At 28.3% G+C, this 27,722-nt stretch overlaps 1 protein-coding gene across 1 annotated transcript; it reads right to left on the reverse strand.

Annotated features, from left to right (window-relative positions):
• On the reverse strand, positions 1-25,838 carry LOC107450936 (uncharacterized). Its single transcript, XM_021144178.3, has 3 exons — positions 25,592-25,838; positions 7,289-7,414; positions 1-1,064 (listed from the first exon to the last, which is right to left on the reverse strand). Exons 1-3 carry the CDS (start codon positions 25,653-25,655, stop codon positions 829-831), a joined length of 426 nt encoding a protein of 141 aa, XP_020999837.2. The 5' UTR covers positions 25,656-25,838; the 3' UTR covers positions 1-828.
• Positions 25,839-27,722: the final 1,884 nt, after the last annotated feature.

A 27,722-nucleotide genomic window follows, 5' to 3' on the forward strand; every position in this document is an offset into this window, starting at 1 on the left:
TTTTTGACTCTAAACTATTTATTTAATCGAACAAGAAAGTTTAAGATTTATTTGCATTGCGTTTTCTGTCAAATAGTGTCATATGTTTTTTTTCTGTTATTGTCATCTAAATTTTAACTTAAAGCTCATAGCATACATTTAAAGAACTCTTTACTTAATTAAACTATTTAGAATTACGTTCAGAAGACCAAAAAATAGCACTCAAAACCAATATTATTTTTACTAAACAAACAACACCAAAATAATTGCCGACTTTAGGTTTTCGTTATTAATACGTAATGGTTTTCCAATATAATTAAAAAAATCAACATGGTCAATTTTAAAACGCAAACATAAAAGACACTCTTGCCTGAAAATGCATATAAGTAAACTAAGGTGTAGTCAATGAATTTAAATACAGTTTAGTATTATCACTCCATAAAATTTATCATTAGCAAGGAAAATAACTCATAAATAATATATATATTTTTTAACAAAGCTTGCAAAATTACATTCCAAAATTCTTCCACTTTCAAAATTCTGATTCCATGCATTTTACAAGATGCTTAATTTTAATGAATAGCTCTTAAAAGCTACTTTTTTGATAGCAGCAAAATTTTTTTCGACATACCAATAAAATAACCTTTTTTTTTTACACGTTACCTAGTTCCATCATGTAAAAAAAAAATACATACAGTCAGTATTGCTTTTAAGATGATCTTCAACTCTCTTATAGGCATTTTTTTTTTCGAAGTTTAAATAAAAGTTTAAATTAGACAAAGATTTCAGTAAAAATAAGACATATATGGAACTGTTATTATTATCCCAGTATCACATAGTATAAATATATTAGTAATATTTGATGAAAGATGAAAAAAACATTAATATAGTCAACAATGTTAGGGCTGGCGCAAAATTATAGCCTGCATTTTTATTACAACCATCCCCTTTACAGCAACTAATGCAATCAAATTCATCCTGACTGCGATCACAGTGATCCAAACCAAGACCAGCGGTTTGTGTATCATCTCTCAAAGCGCACGGTCCTAGCGCACAATTTTTGTAGATCCAAGTTTGGTTTCCTTCTGTAAATTAAAACATCCAAATATATAACTTAAATAATTGGTTTTGCTTAACATTCAGACACAGATAAATATATAATAAAATTGTTTTTTTGATGTATTTTCAATATTATTCCTTTATTATCTACAGTGAGAAAAATAAAAAACGGACCATCCTTAATAACTTTTGATCCAATGATCGGATCTTCACGTTTTAGGACTCAATCCCAATGGTTCAAGGAGGTGACTTTAAATATGCTAATTAATAAATGCAGATGGTATTTTAAGTAACAAAATGAGACACAAAGCATACTTTCGCTGAGTAAACATGCCTTTTTTGACGGATTTGCATTCCTGACATCCAAAATATGGGTAGATAGTCGCAATCTGGGAAATATGGTTCCAATAGTTTCGTCAAGAGAGCGGTCTGAACCTCAGACTCTATATTGCTAATTTTACTTTATGCATATTAGTCATATCTTCGGCACTTTTTAAGAGAGTTGAAAAATATTTGCACACAATTATAAAATTTCATGCAAATAAATAAAATTTTGTAAATGTTTATTACTTTTTATTATTTTACTAAATAATAGTCGAGAAAATTTTGAATTGTGAAGTATAAAAATTTCATCTTCTTAAAGAATGCAGTTTTACATGACGAAATACAAAATTTGAGAGAAATCGGTTGAATAGTTCCTGAGAAATCAAATTTTAAAATTACGACTTTTGAAAAAGTCCTAAAATTTAAAGATCCGCTCATTAGATTAGGAAGTTATTCTGAGTGGTCTGTTTTTTATTTCGTACACTGTAATACCAGTAAAGTTTAAAAGGTTAGGTATCCAAACTTTCACGTTTCTAAACATTATAGTATAAAAATATTTAAATTACCGATTCAAATAACAGAACATATATTTGGCATATTAAGGAAAAAATAACGAATCATAATTAAACTAAAANTTAAATGTTTATTATTTTTTATTATTTTATGTTTATTATTTTTAATGTTTATTATTTTTTATTATTTTATTATTTTTTATGTTAATTAATGTTCATTATTTTTTATTATTTTATTATTTTTTATGTTTAATAATGTTTATTATTTTTTATTATTTTCGAAAAAATTTTGAATTGTAAAGTATAAAAATTTTACCTTTTTAAGGAATGCAATTTTATATGACAAAATACAAAATTTGAGTGAAATCGGTTGAATAGTTCCTGAGAAATCAAATTTTAAAATTACGACTTTTGAAAAAGTCCTAAAATGTAAAGATCAGCTCATTAGATTAGGAAGTTATTCCGGATGGTCTGTTTTTTATTTTGTACACTGTACTACCAATAAAGTATAAAAGGTTAGGTATCCAAACTTTCACGTTTCTAAACATTATAGCATAAAAATATTTAAATTACCGATTCAAATAACAGAACATATATTTGGCATATTAAGGAAAAAATAACGAATCATAATTAAACTAAAATTAATTGAAAATAAAATAAATTATTACAACTCAGTAAAATCAGTTTTAATTTATCCAAATTCACTTCAATAATGTTCACAAACGCATAGAAATGTAATATTTTTCCCTTTTCAAAGCATAAATAAATTTCTAATCAAAAATTACAGTCAGAATTTTTCATAAATGGAAATTTAAGAAAAAAATAATGGGTTTAAATTTTTAATATTTCAGTTCCCGCATGAGCAAATATTAATCTGTTAGTTATTATGGTTCCATTTGAGGAACGGTTATAAAAATGCATCACAAACTGATATTATTTTTAGTAAAGTGATTTGGCACAAATTATTTTGAAGCTTTCTTTTCGGTTAATTTTTGTCCATTTTTACTTGAACTCAACGGTAGTTTAATTTATATACATGTAGATTTGAACTTTTTTTTTTATTAAAAAGAAATGAACTCGATTCCTTTCTTGGTGATTTCCTAGTTTACTTCCCGACGTGTAACTTTAATACATAAAAATTTGTTGAGAAATTACACTTGTATTAAAAAGTTTCCATTTCTTCATTTATTAATTGAATAACAAACCTTTATAACAAACTTGAAAATTAAACGCAATTTTTAAACTAAAATTTTAATAATGTACGTTTCGAGCTTTTTAATAATGTACTTTTTTTTGTTCTTTCTTTTTAGAATAAATACAAATCTCCAAAATGTTCCGACTGCATAAGAAGCCTGAAAAAAAATTTTCTTAAATGACAGAGAAAAAAAATTTGCAACTTATTTTTGGAAGAAAAAATTATTTGTAAATATGTATAAAGAAAAAAGTGCATTGAGTTAGCCAATACATTTCCTTAGACTAAAAGAAAATCAAAGTAAATAACTCTAGCGAAATCTCTTTCGTTACAATGTTAGCTGTTAAATTGAGAAAAATTGGGTTTCTATCAAGTTTTCCTCTTACGCATCAAGTATTCAAAGAATTCCACAGATTCTCTTATTCGGGTTTCAAATGAAATGGAAAAGAATGATGTACTCTAAATTATCTACTCGAAAGTGAAAGACGTGATGGGAAAAAAAACTGCTTTAGTTTACTACCATAGAAATGCAATTTTAGAAGCACTTCTTTTTACGTAAATAATGTTGTCGAGAAGATATTTGAAGAAAAATAATAATTTTACTTGAAAATAAATAAGGCATAAAACTTGTACATGAAACACAAATAAGACATAAAACTTGTTTTTTATATCCGTCGTTGAACAGCCGACCCAGTTTTGGGCTTACGACTACTAATATTCAACTCTGTAGCCTTGTAATTTTGAACCCAATCCAGAAGACAAGGAAACTCCTGGATCAGTACCCCCAGAGGTATTGATTTGTCATGGGAACATGGAGGACTTTGCGACTCGACAGATTTGAGGTGCATTCGTCACCATTTACTACACGGGGAGTCATCGGCCGGTCTGGGATCGAAACCACAAACTCTCAGACATGCGCCTAGTGCCCTACCAACCAGGCTATCCCGGACTGATAAATAAAACTTGTTTATTCAAATTAGCAGAACCATGTTAGAAATTTTTGAGAATGTTGAACAACATAATACATATATATATTTCTCTTACACGGCGACAAAAAAAAGCCTCATTACAACTCCCCGAATGGCAACGCTAGAAAATCGACCAATGATTGCCGCTAAAAATGTCACATGCCAAATCTACTGAGATGGCTCAACATATGGCGCTTTTAAAAACGGAAACTGAAATAACCAGAGAGAGCATAAGCTAGGCAGAAGTGAGTAGTCTTTGTCGATAGATCTCTATTTTAGTATTTTATCGAAAGCACTTTTTTTCGCGAATTTATATATTACGAATTTATTTGACGATTTTTGATTTATATCACGAATTTATTTGTTTTACTAGAATTTATTTGTTTATGCAGGTTTTTCCATTGCAATTCACTTATTTAAATTTTTAATAGACTTAATTATAGCCAAAATTTTAACCTTTTTAAAGAGATATCAGTTTTAGAAATTTTATCTTAAGATTTTATACTATAGCACATTTCTAATAAGTTTAACGAATTACATGTCATTTATTTGAATTCAAATTTATTTTAATGACTTAGTATTTACTAAAAAGATGTAATTTTTTTTTTTAAAGGAAGTTGTTATATGGATTTGAATGATTGTTTTGAATTCTTAGAATTTTGTGCATTTGCAATGTACCTAAGTTAGTAGCGAGCGAAGCGAGCTTGGTTGTCGAAGCAAACCATATAAGATTGCATAGCAATGTTCGGGGGTTGGCGAGCGTTAACGAGCAGGGGGCGCAGCCCACTAGTATTTTAAATTTGCTGTAACCGAAATACCATGCGAAGACGACCATATACTCTAAAAACCTTTCCCACAACATCACAGTCAGTGGCCTTCAAAAAGTTTTCCCCACGTTGACCGTAAAATAAAATTATACCCGTGCAGTTATCATGGCTATAAAACTTCAGATCTGTCCGTAAATTTTTCTAATGAAATATGTGGCCACTGACCTTAAATAAAAATCGTGCTTGTAAGAGTTCTTGTAAAATTTTGAAACTTAGAGGATTTGTTTATCGAATCAAAACGAACCCTGAAACGAGGTGAAGTAATACAGTGCTGCCATCTGTCGTAGTCCGTGATCATCAATGTGGATAGAAAATACGAGTACTTTTTTATTTATTTATTTTTTAATTCGAACAAAACGAATACTAATTTTTTTTTTATTCTGCAATTTTTTCTTCATAATTTTCTGTAAAAGTATTTTTCATTAAGGCAAGGGTAAAAAGAAGTTAGCATAAATATGTTTAATTTGAAAATTTCTAAAATACTGTATTATTTAACGAAACAATTATAAGCAGAATTAAAATTAATTAAAATCTGTAAAATCTTACTTTAATATTTTCGATGTTTCAAAATTATAAAATAATTACCATAATGCCAAATATGTATCTCATGTATTTTTTTTTATTGATATATACCGAAGAGCCATTACATTATGACCACCCTCCATCTATAACAGGGGTTTCCAACTTACATGAGGCCGGGGGCCGCAATTAAAAACACCAGTCAAATGGCGGGCCGCAACTTTATCAAAATTTTATAAAGGACTCTTGTAAGTTTGAAGAAACGTTAAATATTAGTGTCAGATTTTTATCAGGTTGTACAAAACAAAAGTATTGAATTACAAATTAAAATAAGTTGATTTGTAAAAATATTTAATCGCATATTAAAAAATTCTGGCTACAATAACTTTAATGTGCACCTATGCATCAAACAATTAATGTGAAACAGATATCGAATAGTTAAGATATAAAACTTAAAAGTATTTAAAACCCATACAAATTTTCTACGAAAATTGTCCCCCAAAAAATGAAAACTAATATATTTTGGTTCGCGGGCTGCAAAAAAAGGCTTCACGGGCCGGATGACGCCCGCGGGCCGCCAGTTGGAAACCCTTGATCTATGACAATGGACTCGTCCAGGTTTTCATGGTTTCTCGCCCAGGAACAATGTTTTCATGGGGCATATTTGGACCCATGATCCTCATAGAACAATCCCTGACGTCTGTAAGCTACTTGAACATAGTTGCAGACCAGGTTCACCCATTCATGGCAACAGTTTTTCCTGCGGGGGATGGTGTTTACCAACAGGATAAGGCACCATGTCATAAGGTTCGAATCGTCATGGATTGGTTCGAAGAACATTCCAGTGACTTTCAAGTCATGTCTTGGCCCCTAAATTCCCCTGACCTTAATCCAATAGAGCATTTGTGGTCCTACTTGGAAAACCAAATTCATGCTGCCACGCTAACCCCTCGCAATATGAGGGAATTGCAGGACCAGGTGGTGAGCGCTTGATACCAGGCACCTCAGACTACCTATCAGCACCTTGTGGAATCAATGCCACGGCGGGCAGTTTTGAGGGCTAAAGGTGGTCCTACTTGTTATTCGCAGGGTGGTCATAATGTAATGGCTCTTCAGTGTATGTATGGGTTATACGTAATCACCGTTTTTATATTCTTAGAGTCCTTGTCAAAAAGGAGGAAAAAATATTACACCCATTGGAAGTTGAAAATGAATATTTTTAATCGAAAAAAACGTTACAAAAATATTTTTGAAAGCTGGTTGTAGAAATTAATGATTTAGAATTTTACTGAAATTTCTCTGAGCTTTCATTTTCACGATGATACACCATAAAGCAATTGACTTCCTCGAGCATTGCAATGGTTAACACTTTTTTAAGGGTGCAACAATTCCGTATATATTAGGGCTCAAGTTATCAATATTATGGTTGCTGACTTTTCTGAGAGAGTCATATAAGAGAGTTCTGAGAGAGTTGTGTTTCATCATATTTTGTTCACGTACTTGTTTTATAACCCAATCCTTATCAAAAAAATATTTATCTTATCAAAATTAAATATTCACATTAAAATTGATGGAATCAGAGGTAGGTAAAATTAAAAATATCAAGGTAATAAGGACAGAATTAAAAGCTCAAAAACCAGTTTGATTAAAGAATAAAATAAAAAAGAGATTATTGAGAATAATTCTCAAATCCATTTGAGAATCAATCATTTCAAGTTTGATGCTTTTAATCTTACGGTAGCAGCTATTGTCTTCTCAGATTTCTGATAACATCTTTGTTCATTTTTCTTCTGGCAGAAAAAGTGATTTACCTTTGATTGAATTTACCTATATATTTCTTATTTTATATGTTTTAATCCCCATAAAGCTGTTTTAGTCTTTTTTCTTAAAAATAGATTGAATTCTTACTTTTCTTGTATATTCTGGTGAGACACATATCGTAAGCTCTTTGGCACAACAGAAGATATTCATCTGTGCATAAATGATTTTCTGTCACCTCACACTGGTAGCATTTTATTTGATCTATCGTGCATTCTAAAAGAGGGGAAAACAATTCATTCGGAAAAATATCTGAGCAACATTTTCAAAAACAAAAATCTTCAACTAGAGAGTATACATATAATACACAATATACAACTAGTAAAATGAGTGGGAGCTTTATTTGTATGAATTAGTTTAAATTTATTCCTAATTTACAGCTTGTATGAATCATGTTACAATTTAAACAAATTATTTTCAAGTGTATTTCATTATTTCATTGTTTAATCATTTGTTATTGAAAAAGTTTCAAAAAAATTATACTTTTTTATTTTAATTTACATAGAATTATCTTATGGAACTTTAAACACATTTGTGGTTGGTTGGTTGGTTCTAATGCCACTTGCCACACAGGCAAGCCTGCTTGGTGAAACCAGGCAAATTTGAGGCAGAGTGTGCGATTCTTGTTTTTCAGTGGCGCCATCTATGGCCAAGAATTCGACTTCTGCCTCATCATACTGTCAACCTGTACACATTTGTATTCATGAAAATGTATTTTGCAAACTGGTAGTCACACAATTTCTATTGAATCGAATACTTTTTCACTATTGAAAAATATTTTAATGAATTTTTAGCTGTAGATTGATTAAAAATTATGAAGCTTCATTGAAAGTTTTGGTTTTTATTCCATTCATTCCATTTTATTCCATAAACACGTTTTTCTTAAAAGTATATTTTTAAAAAAGAAATTATTTTAATGAACTTTAACTTTACCATTAACGATTAACTTTAACTTAGCGATTTTAAACGATTAACTTTATCTTTTTACTTAGATTATTACCTTTCCTTAATTGGAAATCATCTGATATCGTTTCAATTATATTTTGAAATACGATGGGGGGAAAAAAGATAGACTGATTTTTTTTTCCTTCTTCCAAACAAAACGAGATGAATATTTAAGTTCAAGCTATATTTACGATTATAGCATAATCTATTTACCTTATTTCCGAGTCCTTTAATCACGAGAACAAACTAAACTATAAATTTTAAGCCGATTGTGTGACATTTGTACGTGAATTTCATTTCTTTACAGACTAGGGAATTTTGCTCCGCAATCATCTTTGTTTCTCACTATGAAACAAAAATTTCATTCAAAAGCAAAATTTCAGTTTTTATTTTATAAGTTTTCCAGTTTCTTGTCCGCACTACTGGTTGACTTTCTCTAAAGCATCTTAATTTTCTGCCTTTTCTTCGAGTACACAGTAAACATTTCTGGATCAATTTACGGTAAAAAGTACCCTGAGTGCAGCATCTTGTAAAATCCATTTTTCGGTAATTTTTATCGGAATATTTATTTCATTACAGTGATTCAATGATTTCATAGTAAATATTACTGGAAAAATTACGGTACATCAGATTTTTGTTCAATAACATTTTACGGTTAAAAGTAAGGACAATCTGAGTGCCGTTACTTTTTACCTAACTTGATTCGGAATTTTTTTACAATGTTCCTGTTTCTAGGAAATAAAGGCTTTTTAGTGGCGTAATCTTTATGCATTGTGATGTCATAGCCTGACCAGTTCGATCTTTGCAGTATAATGAAATGAAAGATATGTGTTTCGTTATATGACGGTACAACTCTAAATTGGATCTTTAATAGCCATACACGATTTTTTGTACGCCATCAATCATATTTCGTAATACCTTTCACTTAAAATTCCGTAATATTCTTATTTCATACGTTTTCTTACCTTTTTGAGATCTTGTATCTAACTTTTAAATTTCCAAGCAACACTGCCAGAAATTTCTTTTAAAAAATGCTCAAATAACAATTTATTTAATTGTTGTTTTACCGTATTCAAGCAAAACAGTCAAATAACCATAAGTAATATGGTATTCTAGCTGTTAACTGAGAGAAAAACCGCTTATTAACTGCTTTCACCTAATACGGATAAACAATCAACATTTTATCCCACCAGCTAGTGATGCTACTTAGTCCCTACCTGCTGAGTACATGTTAAACCCGAGCAGGTAAATCTGTCAATCTCATGACCGACGGAACGGGGGTTCGAGTCCCAGCGTTGACATCACAATATTTCCTCCCCACCTTAAAAAGCTTAGCTCCAGATAAATTTCTCTTTTTGCGGTTTTAAAACCATGCTAGTTGTAAATGGTTGAAAAAGCTCATCGTTTTGCAGTCAGGTTTTTTTAACCATACTAGTTGTAAACGGTTTCAAAACCGTAATGGTAAAAGTTTTCTTTTCCGTAAACTTTACGGTTAATTGGATAGACAGACTGCTACCCTTTATTTTACCGTAAATTGAGAATGAAAGTTCTAACAATGTAGATCAATGACGTTTTGGATGTAATTAACCAGCATCTCAGTTGAAAAGAGTGGAAAACCACGAAAAGTTGATAACTTTTTCCAACGTTGACAAGGTTTTAATCCTTGATTTAACTTTCACTACGAATAGTTTTTGTTAACTCTTTATACTTATGCAGACTACCTTTTTTTATTGATGGTACCTACAAATTTCTATTGCAATATTAAAATAAATTGAAATTACATATAAATGCACTAAACGTTTCAGTTAACAAACATATATTTTAGAAGAGAAATGTTTTTTTGTAGCTATTTGTAATTTTTCAAGTAATATACTTCCTGCACATCTTATTGAGTGGTATAAAAGTACATTATATTTTTTTGATATTCATTATGTAGGAAATTACATTATATTTTGTTTTAAAATGTCTTATTTGTTATGCGATTTTTACCACTTTTATAAATACAACTTTTATGAGCTGCTATTTTTGATACTTTTGAATTAGAAACAGATATCTTCATTTGAAAATGGAAAAAAATTTTCATCAGCTTCAAAAATTATGAAATTGGAAACTCTCGACATGTAACACCAAAATTCTTTCCACCTCTGTTACGTCAGCTCATTTTTATGCTCTGGAATATTCTTTTATTCACAAGAATTTCGATTCTCTAGTTACCGACACGAGTTGCTAACTGCCCTTCCATACCACTTGGAAAAGATTCTACAATGATTTGCCTCTTTAGGCCACCTCTGCTTCTCAAAGTTTCAGCATTTTTCTTTTTTAACTATTATTTCATTTTCTCAACTTTGCATTTTTTTTTTTTTTTTTTTTNTTTTTTTTTTTTTTTTTTTTTTTTTTTTTTTTTTTTATTCGCGTCTAGTCGATCTTGAGAATAAACTAATTTTGAAGTTAACACAAAAAAAAATTTTCATTATAAAAGAATAATTTTTCTCATCAGTTTTTTTGTGTTAAATATTTTTAAGCATCTGCATAAAGATAGTTTTATTATAAAGCAATAAATTTTTTTGAACATATTTGACGAAATGAGTTGCGATAAGTGTTAATCTTGATGATACAATAACAAGCTCCTTCTTTTCTCAACTTTCAACGCCAATAAAAAGAGTTATCTTATAAACAAAAAACTTGAAGTAATAATTAAATTTTCCCGCTTCTTATGCCACAAGAGGTTTAAAGCAAAATGCAAAAATAATATCGTTTGAAAAGCACTTGAAAGTGCGAAAACTTTCCAGGACATTTAAATTTCGGAAAAGACTCTACGTCATGCACACCAATAAATGCGTGGGGAGGGGGGTTTGAGAAAATTTCACCTATCTAGTTGCATTTTTTTTTTGAGTAGCAGAGTTACTCAGTTTGATGAGTTCAGAGTTACTCAGATGTTTAGTTTTTCTAACTTCTTGTACATTTTTTTAATAAAATCTCCAAAATTTTACGTTTCTAAGCATTATAGTTCTTTTAAAAGAAAACAAAATGTTAAGTTAGACACACAAAACAATAGCGAAGATAAAAAATTTTGTATATATAAAAAAGAAAATAACCTCGTCAACAATATAACAGCTATAATATAACGATAGCAAGACTCAATGAGTAAAATAATTAAAGTTAAAAAAATAAGTTGATAGACTCGTATTTTATTTTTGATAGTTTCTTTGATAGCTTCACACTTTGCAGTCGAATTAAGTTTACACAATACACAATTGTATATACAATGCATAAGTATATACAATACATAATTGTCATACTAGACTGATTTACTTATTTGTTGGACGAAGATAACATCCAAGATAATAAAGAAAAATATTATTTTAGAAGGAAAAAAAAGCTTTTACACTGTAGCACAGTTTGTGAAAGATTATTTTGAATTTTCAGAATCTCCTAAGCCTATCAACTTCCGTGACTTCGATGTTAGAAGATCAGTATAGTATTTTTTTACTGTGATGTCTGAGAGTAGACATACGATCACAAAGGGGTAATTTAAAAATGTGAAAAATACAGCAGAGCTAAAATATTTTATTACATTAATGAAAAGGATACTGACTTCCTGATAAATTGAAAAGAAAACTGCATTTGATTACTTTAATCTTAAAGTATCTATCACTTTCGCCTACAAAAACCGTGCTTTGAATTCATAAACACTTTTTCCCAATTCAGAGAAGCATAGAATCTTTTTTGACTCACAAGGGATGTTCCAAGATTCCTTATTTTTGAGATTTCATAGTGAAACTTATGGTTTTGAAATTCAGAATCAATATACTACAATCATGGGAAGAAATTTTCAGGGATTAAAAACGTGACCAGGAAGCTCATGAAGAAATATTTATCCTTCATGCTTTTCAGAAATCGTCTGGAGTCTCCGTAAATAGTACTTAGAGAGAAAATAAAAAAAAAAAGGAAATATTACTATGGTTGCAAATAATTCAGAATGTAATGTATTAATGATGTCGCAATGAGTAAAATAATTGGGAGAGCATAAAGTGTGGAGAAAATTGAATTTTGATATTCAAAAACTAGATTAAATTCTTCCTACTTAACTTTAAGTAATGAAAATTATGTAGAGCATAAAAATTTCTTATTTGGACTATTCAAAAGTCTTTTTTATAAAGATAAAAATGTGGAATAAAATATTTCTATCAATCAGTTAAAACTTAAAAATTTTACATATAATAAAAAATTACAATATGTAATAATATTCTTACTTTTACCTAGATTCAAATTTTTAAATGATGAGTTAAAAACATTCCTATCAGTACTGCAGTACTAAAGTATTGAGTACTTGTATTGTAGGGAATGTCTTAATTCAAGTGCCGGTGTTAAATTTAATTGTTAAGTAGTTATTTTTGATTGCTATAAATCAGCAGAAAAACAAAAATATATATTTTCTTTTGTTCATATAAATACTAAGTTTCAATTAACAAAACAAATTGGTTTACAATCTACACCTTTGCCAGAAATCAATACTATCTCAAACAATTTGTAAAATTTTACCTTGGTAAAGATTTTTTTAAAAATAAGCTTTTTTAAAAATCATTATCTTTTGCAAAAATATTTTTTTACAATGATGCATTGTTTACACCTCTTTTGCAAAGGAATTTATTTATTTTTCTTATCCTTTCAAAGAAAATGAAATATTTACGAAATAATGGTCACATTTTAATTGTTTTGGTACAGCATTTTAGAATTAGACATAATGGTACATAGAATTATGTTAGTAAACCCTATATTTCAACATAAATCTAACTATAAAACAACAAAAATACTATAATTTAAAACCCCGCATCTTTATAAAGAATAAATTATTCTGAAAAATATTTACCTCCTGGAGATAATGTTTTGATATAAGCCCATTAAGGATTTATTTTTTAATTAAACTTTCGTAATCAACAAATTTCCACTTAAATATTCAATTTATTAATATTCTAAAACAGCAAAGAATATAAAATATGATGAGAAGCAATTTTTTTTTTCAAAATATTTCTGACACTCCTTTTTTTTTTAATTTTCTTTCATTTTCTGCCCTTAAGAGCATAATAAAATAAATTTTAAATTAGCATGATAAATAATGCATTAAATTAATTTTTCGCGAAGAATACAAAGCTGTCAAAACCAACTGACATTTCACAAAGAGCGCTTTTAAAAGGAAATCTTTAATGTCTTCATGGATAAATTCTACTTTTTCTCAAGAGAATAACTTAATTAACTCAGTGAGAGGTATTTTCTTGATTCGATTAATTACATCGAGTTGTAAACACACATTTCTCTTTTGAAAGGCTTTTAAGTAATTTGAAGCCTCCTTTGAGAATTGGCGTCATTTTAACGAAATCGCTAAAGTGTTGAGTACAGAAAGGATATAATTTTAATGCCAAATATTAATCTTTTTTTTTTCAGTTTAAAGTGATTGCATTTCGAATTTTTATTCAAGCATATGAATGAAAAAACAAATAGATACTTCAATAAATCACTAATTTTTAGTATGGATATAACTTACATGATTAGATGAGTATATAATTTAAAATAAATTAACAAGTTTGAAGGGTTTCTATTTACTGAATGTTCCAAAAATTTCAAGCATGAATTGTAAGCCAAAGAAACAGGACGAAAACGTAAGGTTTGATGTGGATTCTCTCGAAGTTTCAATATTCTTGAAAAAAGATGTTACTGCTGGATGATAAAAGCGTTAAAACAATGTTTTCAAAATAATCACCATTTGCAGCAACAATATGGTGAAAAGTTCTTGAAAAAAGATGGTGCTGCTGGATAATAAAAGCGTTAAAACATTGTTTTCAAAATAATCATCATTTGAAGCAATAATATGGTGCAATCTGAAGACAAAACAGACGCCCGAGCAAATATTTCAGTTTAATGGTCTGACATGCAGCAGAAAACATTTTTATTTATTTCCTTCTGGTCAATAGCACTCTCTGTTAATAAACTAAGTAACTACTATTTTTATTTGGTACTGTCTACTGCTTACTATGGTTTCCTAAAAGGAGCGCAACAAATCTTACGTTTCTATTTCCACCCATATCTTTTTAATTGATTTTTTAAATCATTCATCATTTTTGGGGAACTTTGTATTAACATATTGTACATGTGAAATATTTTATAAACTGTAGCGTGTTAGAAATTCGATCCCTCTAAATCATTTGATTACATATTCATAGTTCTGTACATATATAATATTTCACCGACCAAAAAGACTGACTCAAATTCCCCAAATATACACCAAAATGTTTCATACTGAAACTGGTACATAATTATTGGAAATTAAAACAAAAAGGTTAATTTTTTAAAAAAATTTTGCTAAAACATACTATGTTTTTAACATAATGTTTTTAACATAGTAATTTTTAACATAAACATACTATGTTTTTAACATTATCTTTATATTTCCACATTTTCGAACATAATGTTGAAATATGCATTACCGTATATGTACTAAAACATGTGAAATATATGTTGAAATATATTTCTCTGTATATGAAACTATTTACCAAATGCATGTTTAAAATCATACATATGGTGAATAGTTTTCCATTGTTGGCAAAAATCGTGTGGCATAGCATCATTTTTCGATTTTCGGGAGGAATGGTCGACAGAATTTTCAACGTAATCATATTTCATATTCGTTTTTCTTAGAAATTTCATAGTTCATATACTCATAAACATTTTTTCACGGTGTATTTTTTTTTCATTTGATACATATGATTCCGATCAATGCAGGGGATGTGTGATTCTCAATAGTATGTTTCGTAACCTAATTTCGAATCCTAAATTACGAGAAAACTTCTCAGTCAGGTATCGGCACTAATTCCTGGTGGGTTTAACCACTTCCTTCTCGCTCCCGTAAAAATGACGGGGTGAGGTTTCGCCCTCTATTTCTCACACCCGTGATATTGACGGGCTGGAGTGTTCAGTAGTAACGCGCCAATAACAATAAAACTAATTCATTTCTTTTGCCCGGAAAACATTTTATTTCACATTTTACACACCAGTTGCAGTACCAGGATATTTTTAAGGCAATTGTAGATTAGTTGGTTTATTTTAAACTAGATGTTGGCACTAATCAAATACGTAATACAAACACAAAAATAAAAAATAGGCACTTTTATGACCGTTTTCTTGAAAATTAACCGACCGTTAAGGGGTCAAGAGAGAAACCAGCTAGCGTATGTTTTTCAATAAAAAGAAATCCGTAATAATCTCCCACAGTTATTCCAGCTAAAATAGGACTCAAATACTCTACCAAATACACTGTAAAACAATTTCGTGTATCTGAATGGTGGCAACTATTTTACAAAGTAGTGTTTCTACTAACCGTTCCACTACACCAAAATCAAGGATAACTTCTGATGTATTGAAACACCTAGAATGCTTTTTCACACTACTTGTTGTTAAGTAACCATCACCATGTTTGTTTATCAGTAACACTAATGTTCTTACTCACAGTAAGATAGAATACACATAAAGAATCAGTAAAGTTACCATTACAATGCAATCTAAAGCAAGAATCATAGATTTAGGATGCATATATGCAATATTTCTTAAAATAAAATTAGTTTATTAATTAAACATTTACTCAGGAGAGACACAATAGAAATCCGAACAAAACCGAAGTGAATAGAAGTTAAATATTAAAAAATTATTTAACACAATTGTCAGAATTATGTAATTCTTATGAGAACATAAATATTTTTCATAATAAAGCTAGAAACATACGCGCATTTTATAAAAGTTTATATTAGCAGTTTGTCAAATCGATCCTACAAGAAGATTGAAATTACTCGGCAAATAATCGATCGCAATCAATATTCTTAGTCAATCAATCAGAAAAGAGAATTAAAACTAGTTGGATATTGAGGAGGCTATGACGTCTTTGTGAGATCAATCATAAAAGAAAACTCACATTTACCAGTACACTTCATGTTAACAAACAGCCCTGTTATGTTAACAAACATGTCAAGATACAGACAAACACATTGTCTGTATCTTGAAATCGCACATTTATTCGCCTTTAAACTTCTAGTAATGGTCTAAAAGTAAAAAAAATACTTCATCAAGTTTTAGAAGAATTTTAGGTGAAGCTCTACACGAAAAATTTGAGAGCCCGCACATAATATACAGAGGAGAAAAAGTACAAAAAGCAAAAAAAATCACTTAGAACAATTTTTGTTCTTATAATCGAAATTTTCACAAACCAAAACTTTATGTTTTACGAGGCGACTGCATACTAATTAATTAGCATTAACTGTTAATAAAGTTACAGAAACAAGAACACAAAAAAATCTGGCTTTAAATAAGCATAACTTTTTTTCGACGGTTTTGGATTGTTAACTATCAAAACATCGAAAATAGCCCCAATATCTAAATTAAAGTCTTAATCTTAATTTTGGCAGGAGAGCGCTTGAAAGTTTGGGCCACTTTTGTATATTTTGCTTAATTCGCTTTTGTGCATTAAGCGATGTATTAATACTTAATTTCATTTCTTGCGTATTTTGCCATATGTCGGGAAGTTTAAAGATGAATCGAAATTTTTTTGCACACTATTATTGAATTTATTTATCCTAAGATCTACCATATAAAAAATAATTTTTAACAATTATTTATTGTGTTTTATTTCTTAATTTATTAAGAGTTTAAAGAACTTTTGAATTGAAAGGTGCACAATTTTAACCTTGGTAATTTTAAATAATAAAAATTTTGGTGAAACGGTCATTAAAATATAATTCATTCAGAGGGATATCTTTTTTTGCACACTATACATAATTGACCATATATATTATTGCATAACTAATAGAAGTTTTTAAAACACATCAAACGAGCATCCACTAATCAAATGCACAAGTTGATGCATAATAAATATTCTCATTCCCCTTAACGGAAAATAACTGCAACTATCTACGTCTTAAATGTTTCTCTAAAACGATATTTATTTCTTTTGGAATATTTCAAATGTAATAATGTATTTGTTTTGCAGTAGTTTTGAAAGTCCTGATGTCGGTGAAACTTAAACAAAGATATTGAATGCAGAGATATTAACTACATGCTTCGTTTCATATTTTATGATTTATTTTAAAGTTTCACAAGCATCATATTAAAGTTAAGTATTCTGCAGAATACATTACGTATTCGATAACATTCTTTAAACTAGACAGGAAACAATAAAACAAGTCCTACTGTTGGCAACACCAACTTTTCGCTGAGATTTGTTACAACTATATGTTAGAGTAATTGAGGAAAAAAAAGAAAACTAAACAACCTTCCTTGTCTCAATATTCTAGAGCCACAAAAGCAAAGTAATGGATAAAGGAAGAACTGCTCCTCGGATGCGGAGGAAACTGGTTACCTAGCAACGGGATACATCATCAACGCTTAGTTTCGGAGAGCACTTAAATCGATCCCGTTGAAACGTAGGTGGGAAAAATGGAATTTTCAACTTAGAGGCTATAAATTACTTCGGTAATTTAATAAGAAAATTTCTTTGATGATGTGCTATAAATTTAAATGCGCGCCATTAAATGGAATAATCGATTTATTTATAAAAAAGTAATCAGTATTTTGGCAGAAACGTGTAAAGCAAAAACCGTAGAGGACTTAATTTTATAATATTACTTAAAAGACCGCTTGTTAAAGATCATTTAAAATTTTCTTTTGAAATAATTTTTAAAAAATGAAATTATTTTTAAAAATATTAATTTTATGTTTTTTCATATATATATATATATATACACTACCGGTCAAAAGTTTGAGAAAATTTTGAAATCTGCAAAGAAAAGGTCTAAATTCAAATGTTCATAGAACTGCGAAAAATCATTCAAATGGCATGAAAATTTGATATGTTCTAAAGTGAACCCTCTACTGTTAGTTACATATGATCAAATTGCAATACTTTGTTTTTTGCGAACTGAATCCAACTTTTCATCACGGATTGTTTTTATGGTGAAAAAAGTTGTTAAGTTTGAACCCTTGCCAAACTTGCAAAACATATTTTTTGTACTTTCTGTTAGTAGAAAATAGTTATTTGAACAGTTCTATGTAAGCCCTCAAAATTTCAAATCGATACGATTTTTTTTTGATGAAGTTATAGAATTTTGAAAAACTTGTGTACTTCTCTCGATTTTCGAGCATTCCACATATGCAGTCTTCTGGTCTATACATCTTCTATCAAAGAACTTCTTAATTTTATGTTTTCTATATTTTCAAATAATTAATATTTATTATAAAACAAATACTCTTATTCATTATTGTAATTATTATTGTTTATATTTATTGTTTATATTTATTGCTTACCTGTATTAGTTTTGTTGTGATATTTTTACTTTATATTAAATTAAATTAAAAAGTTATAACAATAATTACATAAATAATTCTAAAAAAATAATAACAATAGTATAAAAAATTTGCATTTTTATTAAACTATTTTATTTACAACAGGTCAAATATTTAACATATTCTTATTCGTATTTTGTAATTAAATAAATTAANGTATTTTGGCAGAAACGTGTAAAGCAAAAACCGTAGAGAACTTAATTTTATAATGTTACTTAAAAGAGAGCTTGTTAAGGATCATTTAAAATTTTCTTTTGAAATTATTTTTAAAAATATTGATTTTATGTTTTTTCATATATATGTGAATTTAAGTAAACATAGGCAAAGACTAAATGCTGGAAATCGCAGTTATTTTGCACTTAAGAGATTGCTAACATCAAAAGTAATAACGAGGAAAACAAAGCTTCAGGTTTATAAAACTATAATCAGACCAACCGTTATCTATGGATCAGAGACGTGGACAACCCAGAAACAAGAAAAGATGCTGATTACCTGGGAAAGAAAAATTCTTAGAGCTGTTTTTGGACCTGTCAAAGAGGGTGATCTGTGGAGAAGGCGATACAATTTTGAAATTGCAAGACTATTTAGAGAAAAAGATATGATAAATTATGTAAAAGCAAAGAGAATTCAATGGCTAGGACACCTTGAGAGAATGGAAGAAAACAGAGGCACTAAAAGATATTCAAGGGGCAGTGCCAGGGTCAAAGGAAAAGAGGAAGGCCGGTCAAGAGATGGTTTGACGAGGTGGAAAAGACCTTAAGACTCTTAAAGTCCGAAACTAGAAACAAAGAGCTAGAGACAGACGACTTTGGAGGAAAATTGTTAGTGAGGCCATGGTCCAACATGGACTGTAATGCCAGGGAGTTAGTTAGTTCATATATATACATGAATAATTTGGCATTTTTCATCACAACACTAGCAAATTTAAGAATTTTCTAAGAAATTATTAGAAATAATTGCTCAAGGCAACATCAGTACGTAATGATAGGCGTTTTTCATTAAAGTGCTCAATTTATTTCAAATGTTATAACATCGATCATTGGAACTTTTAACTTTAAGCATATTTGACTTATAGCTCATGCTTTATTGCATAAGGAAAATAGAATAGAACATTCATAACAAGTAAAGGGCCCCAAGTATTGCTCATCAGTTTGGCTGAAATCTTTAAACAGATAGATTTAAATATTTTGGAAACAACAGATGAACATTTAGTGAAACTTCGGACTACTAAAGTCGGTTTATTTCATTTTCATTCGCAATAAAAATTAACAATAAAAAGTAAAAAATAATAACAAAAACTTTCTTCTGAAGATTCTGACCACTTAATTTGGATTATTATTCCATTCAAGCAAGTTGTAATAAAATTGATTTATAAAAAAATTAACAACACAATTTTGAAATTAGCTGATATTTTCCTTACGCTAAAATTTTCGATTTAATTATAAATCTCCATTTATCGTTACCTATTTTGTTTTAATAACTTAATAGTTAGTAGTAAAAAAGATTAAAATCAATTAGATAAAGTTTTTATTTAACAACAATGTTAGGAAAAAATTTTGTACAATTTTAGGTGTTTGGTACTCACAAATGTTTATGATCTATTTAATTTTTCATATAAAATAACAACATCAAAAGTCATAAAATTATTCCATGATAAATCTTAACTAAAAACCGCAAATTTTCTTTGTGGATAGAGTTTTATAAACACTAATAATTTAGCCTTAAATTTCAACTAACAACAAAAACCTTCGCTTATCAATCTCGCTTTAAAATTCTTAAATAAACATAAAATAGTTGCAAATTCTGAATATCCTGAAGAAATACTGAATCACCATAGTCTTATAAATAACTAAACTAATTTAAACTTGTCTATAATTTCAGTGATGTGATCGTTTTACATTGTTAATAGCTTTATTTTATTTTAAATATGATACAAATCGTTCTAAACATTGAATTAAAAAAAAAAAACTTTTTAGAAAAATTTTTATTTATCAGAAGAATTTGAAGAAAAAAATTTAGAATTTTAGTCGCAGTTAATTTAAAAAATTCTAATCAAACAACAAAAATATTTTTAAAATTACTTAGAACATTAAAATTATAATTACACATATAATTCGAATACATCAAATGTTGAATTAGCTTAAACTTTTGTAAAACAAAATCAGTATACATCCGATTAATATCATACAAATCTTGTAAACAAATAAAATAATAAGAATATATGATGAAAGAAACGCTTGCAATCAATCATCATTTTCCCCCCAAAGGTAATAAGTGTTATTCACTGAACAAAAATTGCGTAATTATTATGTAAAATAAAAGAAATAACACTGAATAACATATCCATAATCAAGCAAAAATGCAATGTTATTCAAATTTCATAAGAAAGATTTTTTTTTAAATAATCAAACTTATAAATCAAATATCTAAACTTAGACTGAAGCTTCATTCTTAAATATTTACTTCGGCTAGATTTTCTTACTTAACATCTTCAAGAAAAGAATAATATCCTTAGGCCATTTTAATGGAAATAAATTTACTCTCGCAAATTAAGCATTCTTTATTACCCGGAGTTTTCTGCGAACTAGAAAGTCATCCACCAAGTCATTAAGTAGAGATTATGCAATTACTTATAAATTTGCAAAGAACAAATTATGTATAGAGTAATTATCGTTTGCTGTAATTAATATTTTACTAAGTTCTTACTGTTAAACAGCTAAAAAAGATTCTAATTAAAAATAGTTGGAAGTCAATTTATCACGATTGTTCTATGCAAGAAAATTTTTTATCATCGCGAAGTCTTATTACGAAATGAATTCTTATTATCTAATGTTAAGGGCTTATGCTCAATTATAAGAGAGTTCAAATTAAGCATATTTTTTATTTATATTCCGATAAAAAAGAATGCATAATTCATATTTAATTAAAAATTAATTTCAATAACTTTTTTATAAATTTGTATTTTATTAGCATTCTTTGAAGACACTGAGAATCTAATATTTATCAGATTTTTACAACTAAACAATTATTACATTAAAAATACTACAGGAGAGAGAAGGACTAAAATGGACAACATCCTTATTAAGCTGTCTATGAAAGTATGGTTGGTTAATTACTAGCACATCACTTAATAGATTATTTATCTACAAAATTAGTTTTTGTATTGTGGCAATTTTTTTTATACCGGTTGTAAAATTGAAAAGTAATATTTTTCTGCTAAATAAATGCAGAAGAAGTATATAATTCTAATGAGTACACTAATCTCTGAAATAGGAAAAGATTATAATTAAAAATAGATGGAAAGTAAATTTATCAAGGTAATTTTATGCAAGTAATCAACAATTAAGCTCAAGAGCTTGAGATTTTTACCGAAGTTCGTTTTTCTTAGCAGAAACAGAAATTTTCAAAACAAATAGAATGTTTAGAAAATTTTTAACAAAACTTATGCATACTGAACCATTTATACCTGCCTTTTTATACAATTCTTTAAATTATTTATAAGTAGTGGTGGTCCAATTCTTTTAATGCTAATTAAAATAATATATTAGCTTTGTTACCAAAAAAGAAAATTACTTTCTAAAACTAATTCCGTAGAAGGTAATATTAAGGTTAAAGCTTTCTTCTTTTTGCAGTAATTTAAGAACTGCAGAGCATTATTATCATGTCTTATATATTTGTTTAAATTTGTTCATAGTTTTTTTTAATTAAAGCAATTTAAATCGAGCTTGTTTAATCAAAAATCAATTGGTACAGAGTAACAAATGCGATTCAAGAAATATAATCTGTTAAAACCGAAGAAGTTGGCATGCATTGATTTATTATGCTTTAACTTAATTGAAATAAAAATTGTGAAATTATTTGTAGCACGTAGTACTTGCAGACTAAAATTAGTTCACTTTTCTATTTAACTTTCTTTTTGAATACGTAACAATAGATTAACTAATCAATGCAAGAGCTTGCCCACGCTAGTTCCATTTCATAGTGTTAGTGTAGATAAAAGCATCCTTTTATAAAAATTAAAAAGATGTTCTTCCAAATTAGCTTATGCTTCCCTAAAAATCAAGATAAGCGTGCAAATATGAATAAAAAAAATACCAGATATATTCAGAAAAATAAACATTTTCAACAAATTTATAGAATGTCCTCAATGGTCCCTTCTCCCCTTGATTTAAATTTTATTGAACTTTCCGAAATACCAAATTAGGCAATAAGTATTTTTATCTCATTTATACAGGTTATATCAAAAGTAAAGCAACATTTTTTAGCCATATTTAGAAAGATGTTTTAAGAATTTAAGTATGATATCAAGATGGTAATATTTTGTTTGGAAAGTAAAGTTGGCTTGTGCGTAATGTTGGCCACATTGTCGCCATCATACTGTCAGTCTCTAAATTGTGGAGTCTTGATCTTCATAATCCCTTTGCCAACAGAATAACTATTGTGGGAGTGCCTTTTTCATTACTTCATATGATGAAATCTTAAAAATTAAAGCAGAATTGCAATTACAGATTTCTGACTACATATAAAAATGATGATTTAGCATTCTTCCATTGTTGCCAGTACATTGACGGGAAAATTACGTGATAGCATCCAGTTTTCCCACATTAATTTTCATGTTTCTTTGGTTGTCATCAGCATAAAATTAACAAAAATCATAAAAGTATTGTTCTCTGTAAAATAGTTTATTATCCCAAAGTAAATACTTATTTTTCTTATTTTACTACGTTATAGTTTCGTTTTTGATTTCGATTGATTTCTAAACCAAGACTTTAAAAATAAAAGTGTTGTTTCTTTATTATAATGTAATTCTTTGATATTACGTTATTATGCTACATTATAAGATAAACTTATTAGAATCGGTGTCTAAACTCTGAAAAAACTAAACCATTTTATAATCATTATTTTTTGGTGTCAATTACATTATTATTATAAATTACCTTTAAAGAAACTCGTTAGGAGATTTAAAACTTAGACGGTGAAAAAATTCTGGCAAAATTAACGTATTGTATGGTAATGATATTTTTGGTTAAAAAGAAGAAAAAAACGTAATTCTGGTACATAAAATAGTACGGTATTTAACGGTATTTAAACGGTATTTAAACTATTTCATTTGGTAACTGTTTCGCCCATATGATAACGGTTTGTCAGAAATTCTGATTTTCAAAATTGTAGTTCCTATTAACACGCATTTCATAAAAAAAAAATACAAAACTGAAAAGCAAATTTTACCAAATAAGTAGTTTTCATGACCTGCTCTAAGATATCACGATAAAATTACCAAATTTTACCACGTTTAAAAAAATTTTACCACAGATCTAAAAATTATATTTTATTGTTAATGTTTTCTAAATCATTACCAAAGCACTTCAGTAAAAGTTACGAAGGTTTTTGATGTTCCCCCAGGACCAAAACACGGTAAATTTTAACATATTCTGGTAGTTTTCACCATGATTTTTTTTCTTATAGTGTAAATATCAGCTCTATGCACTATGTAAACCGTTCACCAACTGCATTTAAAAGCTCAGTCTGTTTGGTAAGCAGAATCACAAAGTTACGGTTGTAAACTCACCAAATTTGTCATAACAATGTACCTTTAATTTTAAATGTTATTTTAAAAAAATTACTAAACAAAATTAATTATGTTCCCTAATACATCTTAATAGAATCATAAGGGAAATATAATCACTCGAGATACTGTACCAGACGAATTTGACTCAAAATAAATATTTAATTTAAGGAAATGAATATTGAACATGGGAGGCGAGGACACAAACGTAAGCGAGCAGAATTCTTTATGCTACATATAAAAAGTGAATAATTTCTGATAATAAAAAACTGCTTCATACGAAGAAACAACAATGCCAAGCAAAAATAGGGCTTGGTGTGAAAAGAGTCTTTGACACTTTTCACTAAGAAAAGTTCAAATTTTATTTTCAATTTATTTTTTATTCCTTAAATATAAGCAAAAAGATTTAACATTTTGAAAATATTTGAAAATAGTTTATTTATTACTTATTATATCAATCCTAATTTTTAAACTACATTTCATTTTATTTTTACTAAACGGCTCACTTCACCTTCACTGTAAGCCAAATGCCTCAAAACAGCTGTGATTTCACTAAATTTTAACTATTCTGAAAAGTATTTTTAAACAATAAAAATCTTAATATTTTATGCATTTTAAATAATATAAAAATATGCTTCGCTCTTCGCGTTATAAAATGTTAGAAGTACGGAATTTATCTTTTTTTAAAAAAGAAAAAAGGAGAAATAGTTTCCACATAAGTAGGACAAAACCCCATCTCTTTTATGTATAACGACTCTCAAATTTCAATTAAGTAATTACGTTTTTTTTTTCTTTTCAAAATTAGTTTTAAAAATTTCTTCCGTTTAAAATGTTTGCGCAGAATAATATTGTTTGAATCATGTGCATCACGATTCAAACAATAATATACGTGTATTTGCTGAAATACGAGTGCATCATAAAAAGCATAGATTTAAATAATATTCTTTATTGCTTCATTTTATCTGTTCTTATAAAACATAAAAGCAATAAGGTTTTTTAATTTAATCTTTTTTACCAATGCTTCAGTAAAAATCTGCTAAGAAAAAGAAAAGGCACAAAAGTGCCTTGATATTAAACCACGCAAAGAAGGATGAAACCAAGCGAATAAAAACAATAATAAAATTTGAGAATTGTAGTTCTCAAAATATTTCCAAGTTATATTTAAGGGGGTTTTTCTCAAACTCTTAAAATAAATAAACAAATGAAATTTTTTAAACTAAATTCGAAATATCTATGTAAACTACAACATTAGAATTTTTTAGCTATATGACATAAACTCCATCAAGTGTAATATCAAAAAAAAAAAAATTTTAAATGTGTGAATTCAGCTATAAAATTTTTACAAAAAGTGTATACGTTATCGAATTTTATAAACATTATTTGCAAAAAAAAAGAATAATTAATTGAAATTTAAAGAGTGCACATAAAATAAAGCTATTATAATCTCAGTTTTTTTTTATATATATATATTTATAAAAATATAATAGAATATATCTTACCAACGTTAAGTATAATAGACAACACAATCGTCAGTTCCAGAGTATGAATTAAGAAAAATGACATTGTTTAAAATTGTTCCAAATTTTAAATGTATAATTTAATAACTTTAGAAACAGCACAGTAAATCGGAATGTAATGCCGTCCCAGAGATATGTTTAGCGTTCAGTAGGATGTGCAACGAAATATTTTTTTATTTGCAGAACGTGATATGTATTTTCTATATTAAGGAAGAGCTAGAGCAACGGCAATCGATCCACCCGGATGAAAATGAGAAGGAGGTTGATTTCAAATAATGCCACCTGGTGACAAAATCATTAAGCTCTGTTGTAAACATAACAAAATGAAAGGGGTGCGAAATGAGGTAAAAAATATTAAAAAGTAGTTAAATTGAAAAGTAATGCAAGTAAGTAATGTAAAGCGATAAAAAATAATGCAATTAAGTAATTATATATTACTTAATTACATTAAATAAAAAATGTAATTAAAAAAAATGTGTTAAAAAATGTAATTACGTAATATGAAGTAAAAAAACGTAATTACGTAATAATTCGTAATATTCCGAAATAATTTGTAATAATAACGTATGAATTTAAAAATGACAACAGTCTGAATAAAAATATAAATATATCATGTACTATACTACCGGAATATGATATAATTTACCGTGATTTACCGCTCTGTGGAAACATCAAAAAGTTCGGTAATTTTTACCGAAGCGTTATAGGAAAATGAACAATAACATATAGTTTTATAATATGAGATAAAATTTGGTAAAGGTGGTAAAATTCGATAATTTTACCACAACACCTTAGCATAGCATAAAAACCATTTATTAGGTTAAATTTACTTTTCGGTTTTATATTGTGTGTCATGTGTGGAAATAAGAACTATAATTTGGAAAGTCAGACTTTCCGATAAACCGTTGTCATTATAATGGAAAAATTACTAAAGGAATGGTTTAAATATCGTATATTTTAGTTTTATCAACCAGAATAATAGCCTTTTTTTTACCAGAATTGTCAATACCATACAGTACAGTAATTTTGCAAAAGTTATTTTTCCGTATGAGAATATTTTTTTTTTTTTGAATTAATTATATGTACTTTTTTCTTTTAAATTTTATAAATAGCAGAACGCATCAAACGTTAATTCAACGCACTACTCATATAAAGTACTCAAAATAAAAACTGTAAATATTTAAAATTTAAGAAGTATTTTTTCTTAAAAGTACACCTTTCTAATATTATTGCTATCTTTTATTTGAAAATGAAACTTAGAAATCAATTAAATATTACTGCAATTAGAAATTTGGGTTTTTCCGCATTCTATCTATTGTTAAGGAATAAACATATTCGTTTGCAATTTATTCTTATAATACTATATTTAAATTCTACTCATTGCGAAGCATAATAAACTAAATTCAACTTCTTCAAAATACATCCACTGACTTATTCTTTTGGCAACTGCATTCACAAAGTTCGGGATAGCCTGGTTGGTAGGGCGTTGGGCCCATGTCCAAGAGGTTTGAGTTCGATTCCGGCCAGCCGAAGACTCCCCGTGTAGTAAATGGTGACTGGTGCACGTTAAATCTGTCGGGTCACAAAACCCTCCATGTTCCCATAACAATTCATACTTCTGGGGTATTGAATTGGAGATTGATTGTTCTCTGGTTCCGTTCAAAAATACAATCTGTGGATGAATGTCCGCTCTATAAACGGGCTGTGACGTGTGTATGTATGAGTCGTATTCTTGGCAATAGGTGGCGCAACTGAAAAACAAGAAATGGAATCCCCTCTGGCATAAATTCGCTTAGTTTCACCAAGCAGGCTTGCTAGTATTAGCAGGTGACAATAGAAACAACAACATTTACAAATGATTAGATATTACCAAAACTGGCAACATTTTTATTGTGAAAATTGTTATAATTCATAATGAAATAGAAAAAAAAGTAAAGAAAAAATAGATAAGAAATATTTTTTTTTTATGTAATTATTGTATTGACATGTATTTCATATATGTACTTCCATATACCATGTATATAATTAAATATCAATTGAATTATGAAATTTTTTAAAAAAATAATAATAAATTTTTAATAATTGCTTATGGAAAATTGTATAAGCAGTCATA

The sequence above is a fragment of the Parasteatoda tepidariorum genome, chromosome 7 (genome assembly GCF_043381705.1).
Source record: "Parasteatoda tepidariorum isolate YZ-2023 chromosome 7, CAS_Ptep_4.0, whole genome shotgun sequence".
NCBI classification, from domain to species: domain Eukaryota; kingdom Metazoa; phylum Arthropoda; class Arachnida; order Araneae; family Theridiidae; genus Parasteatoda; species Parasteatoda tepidariorum.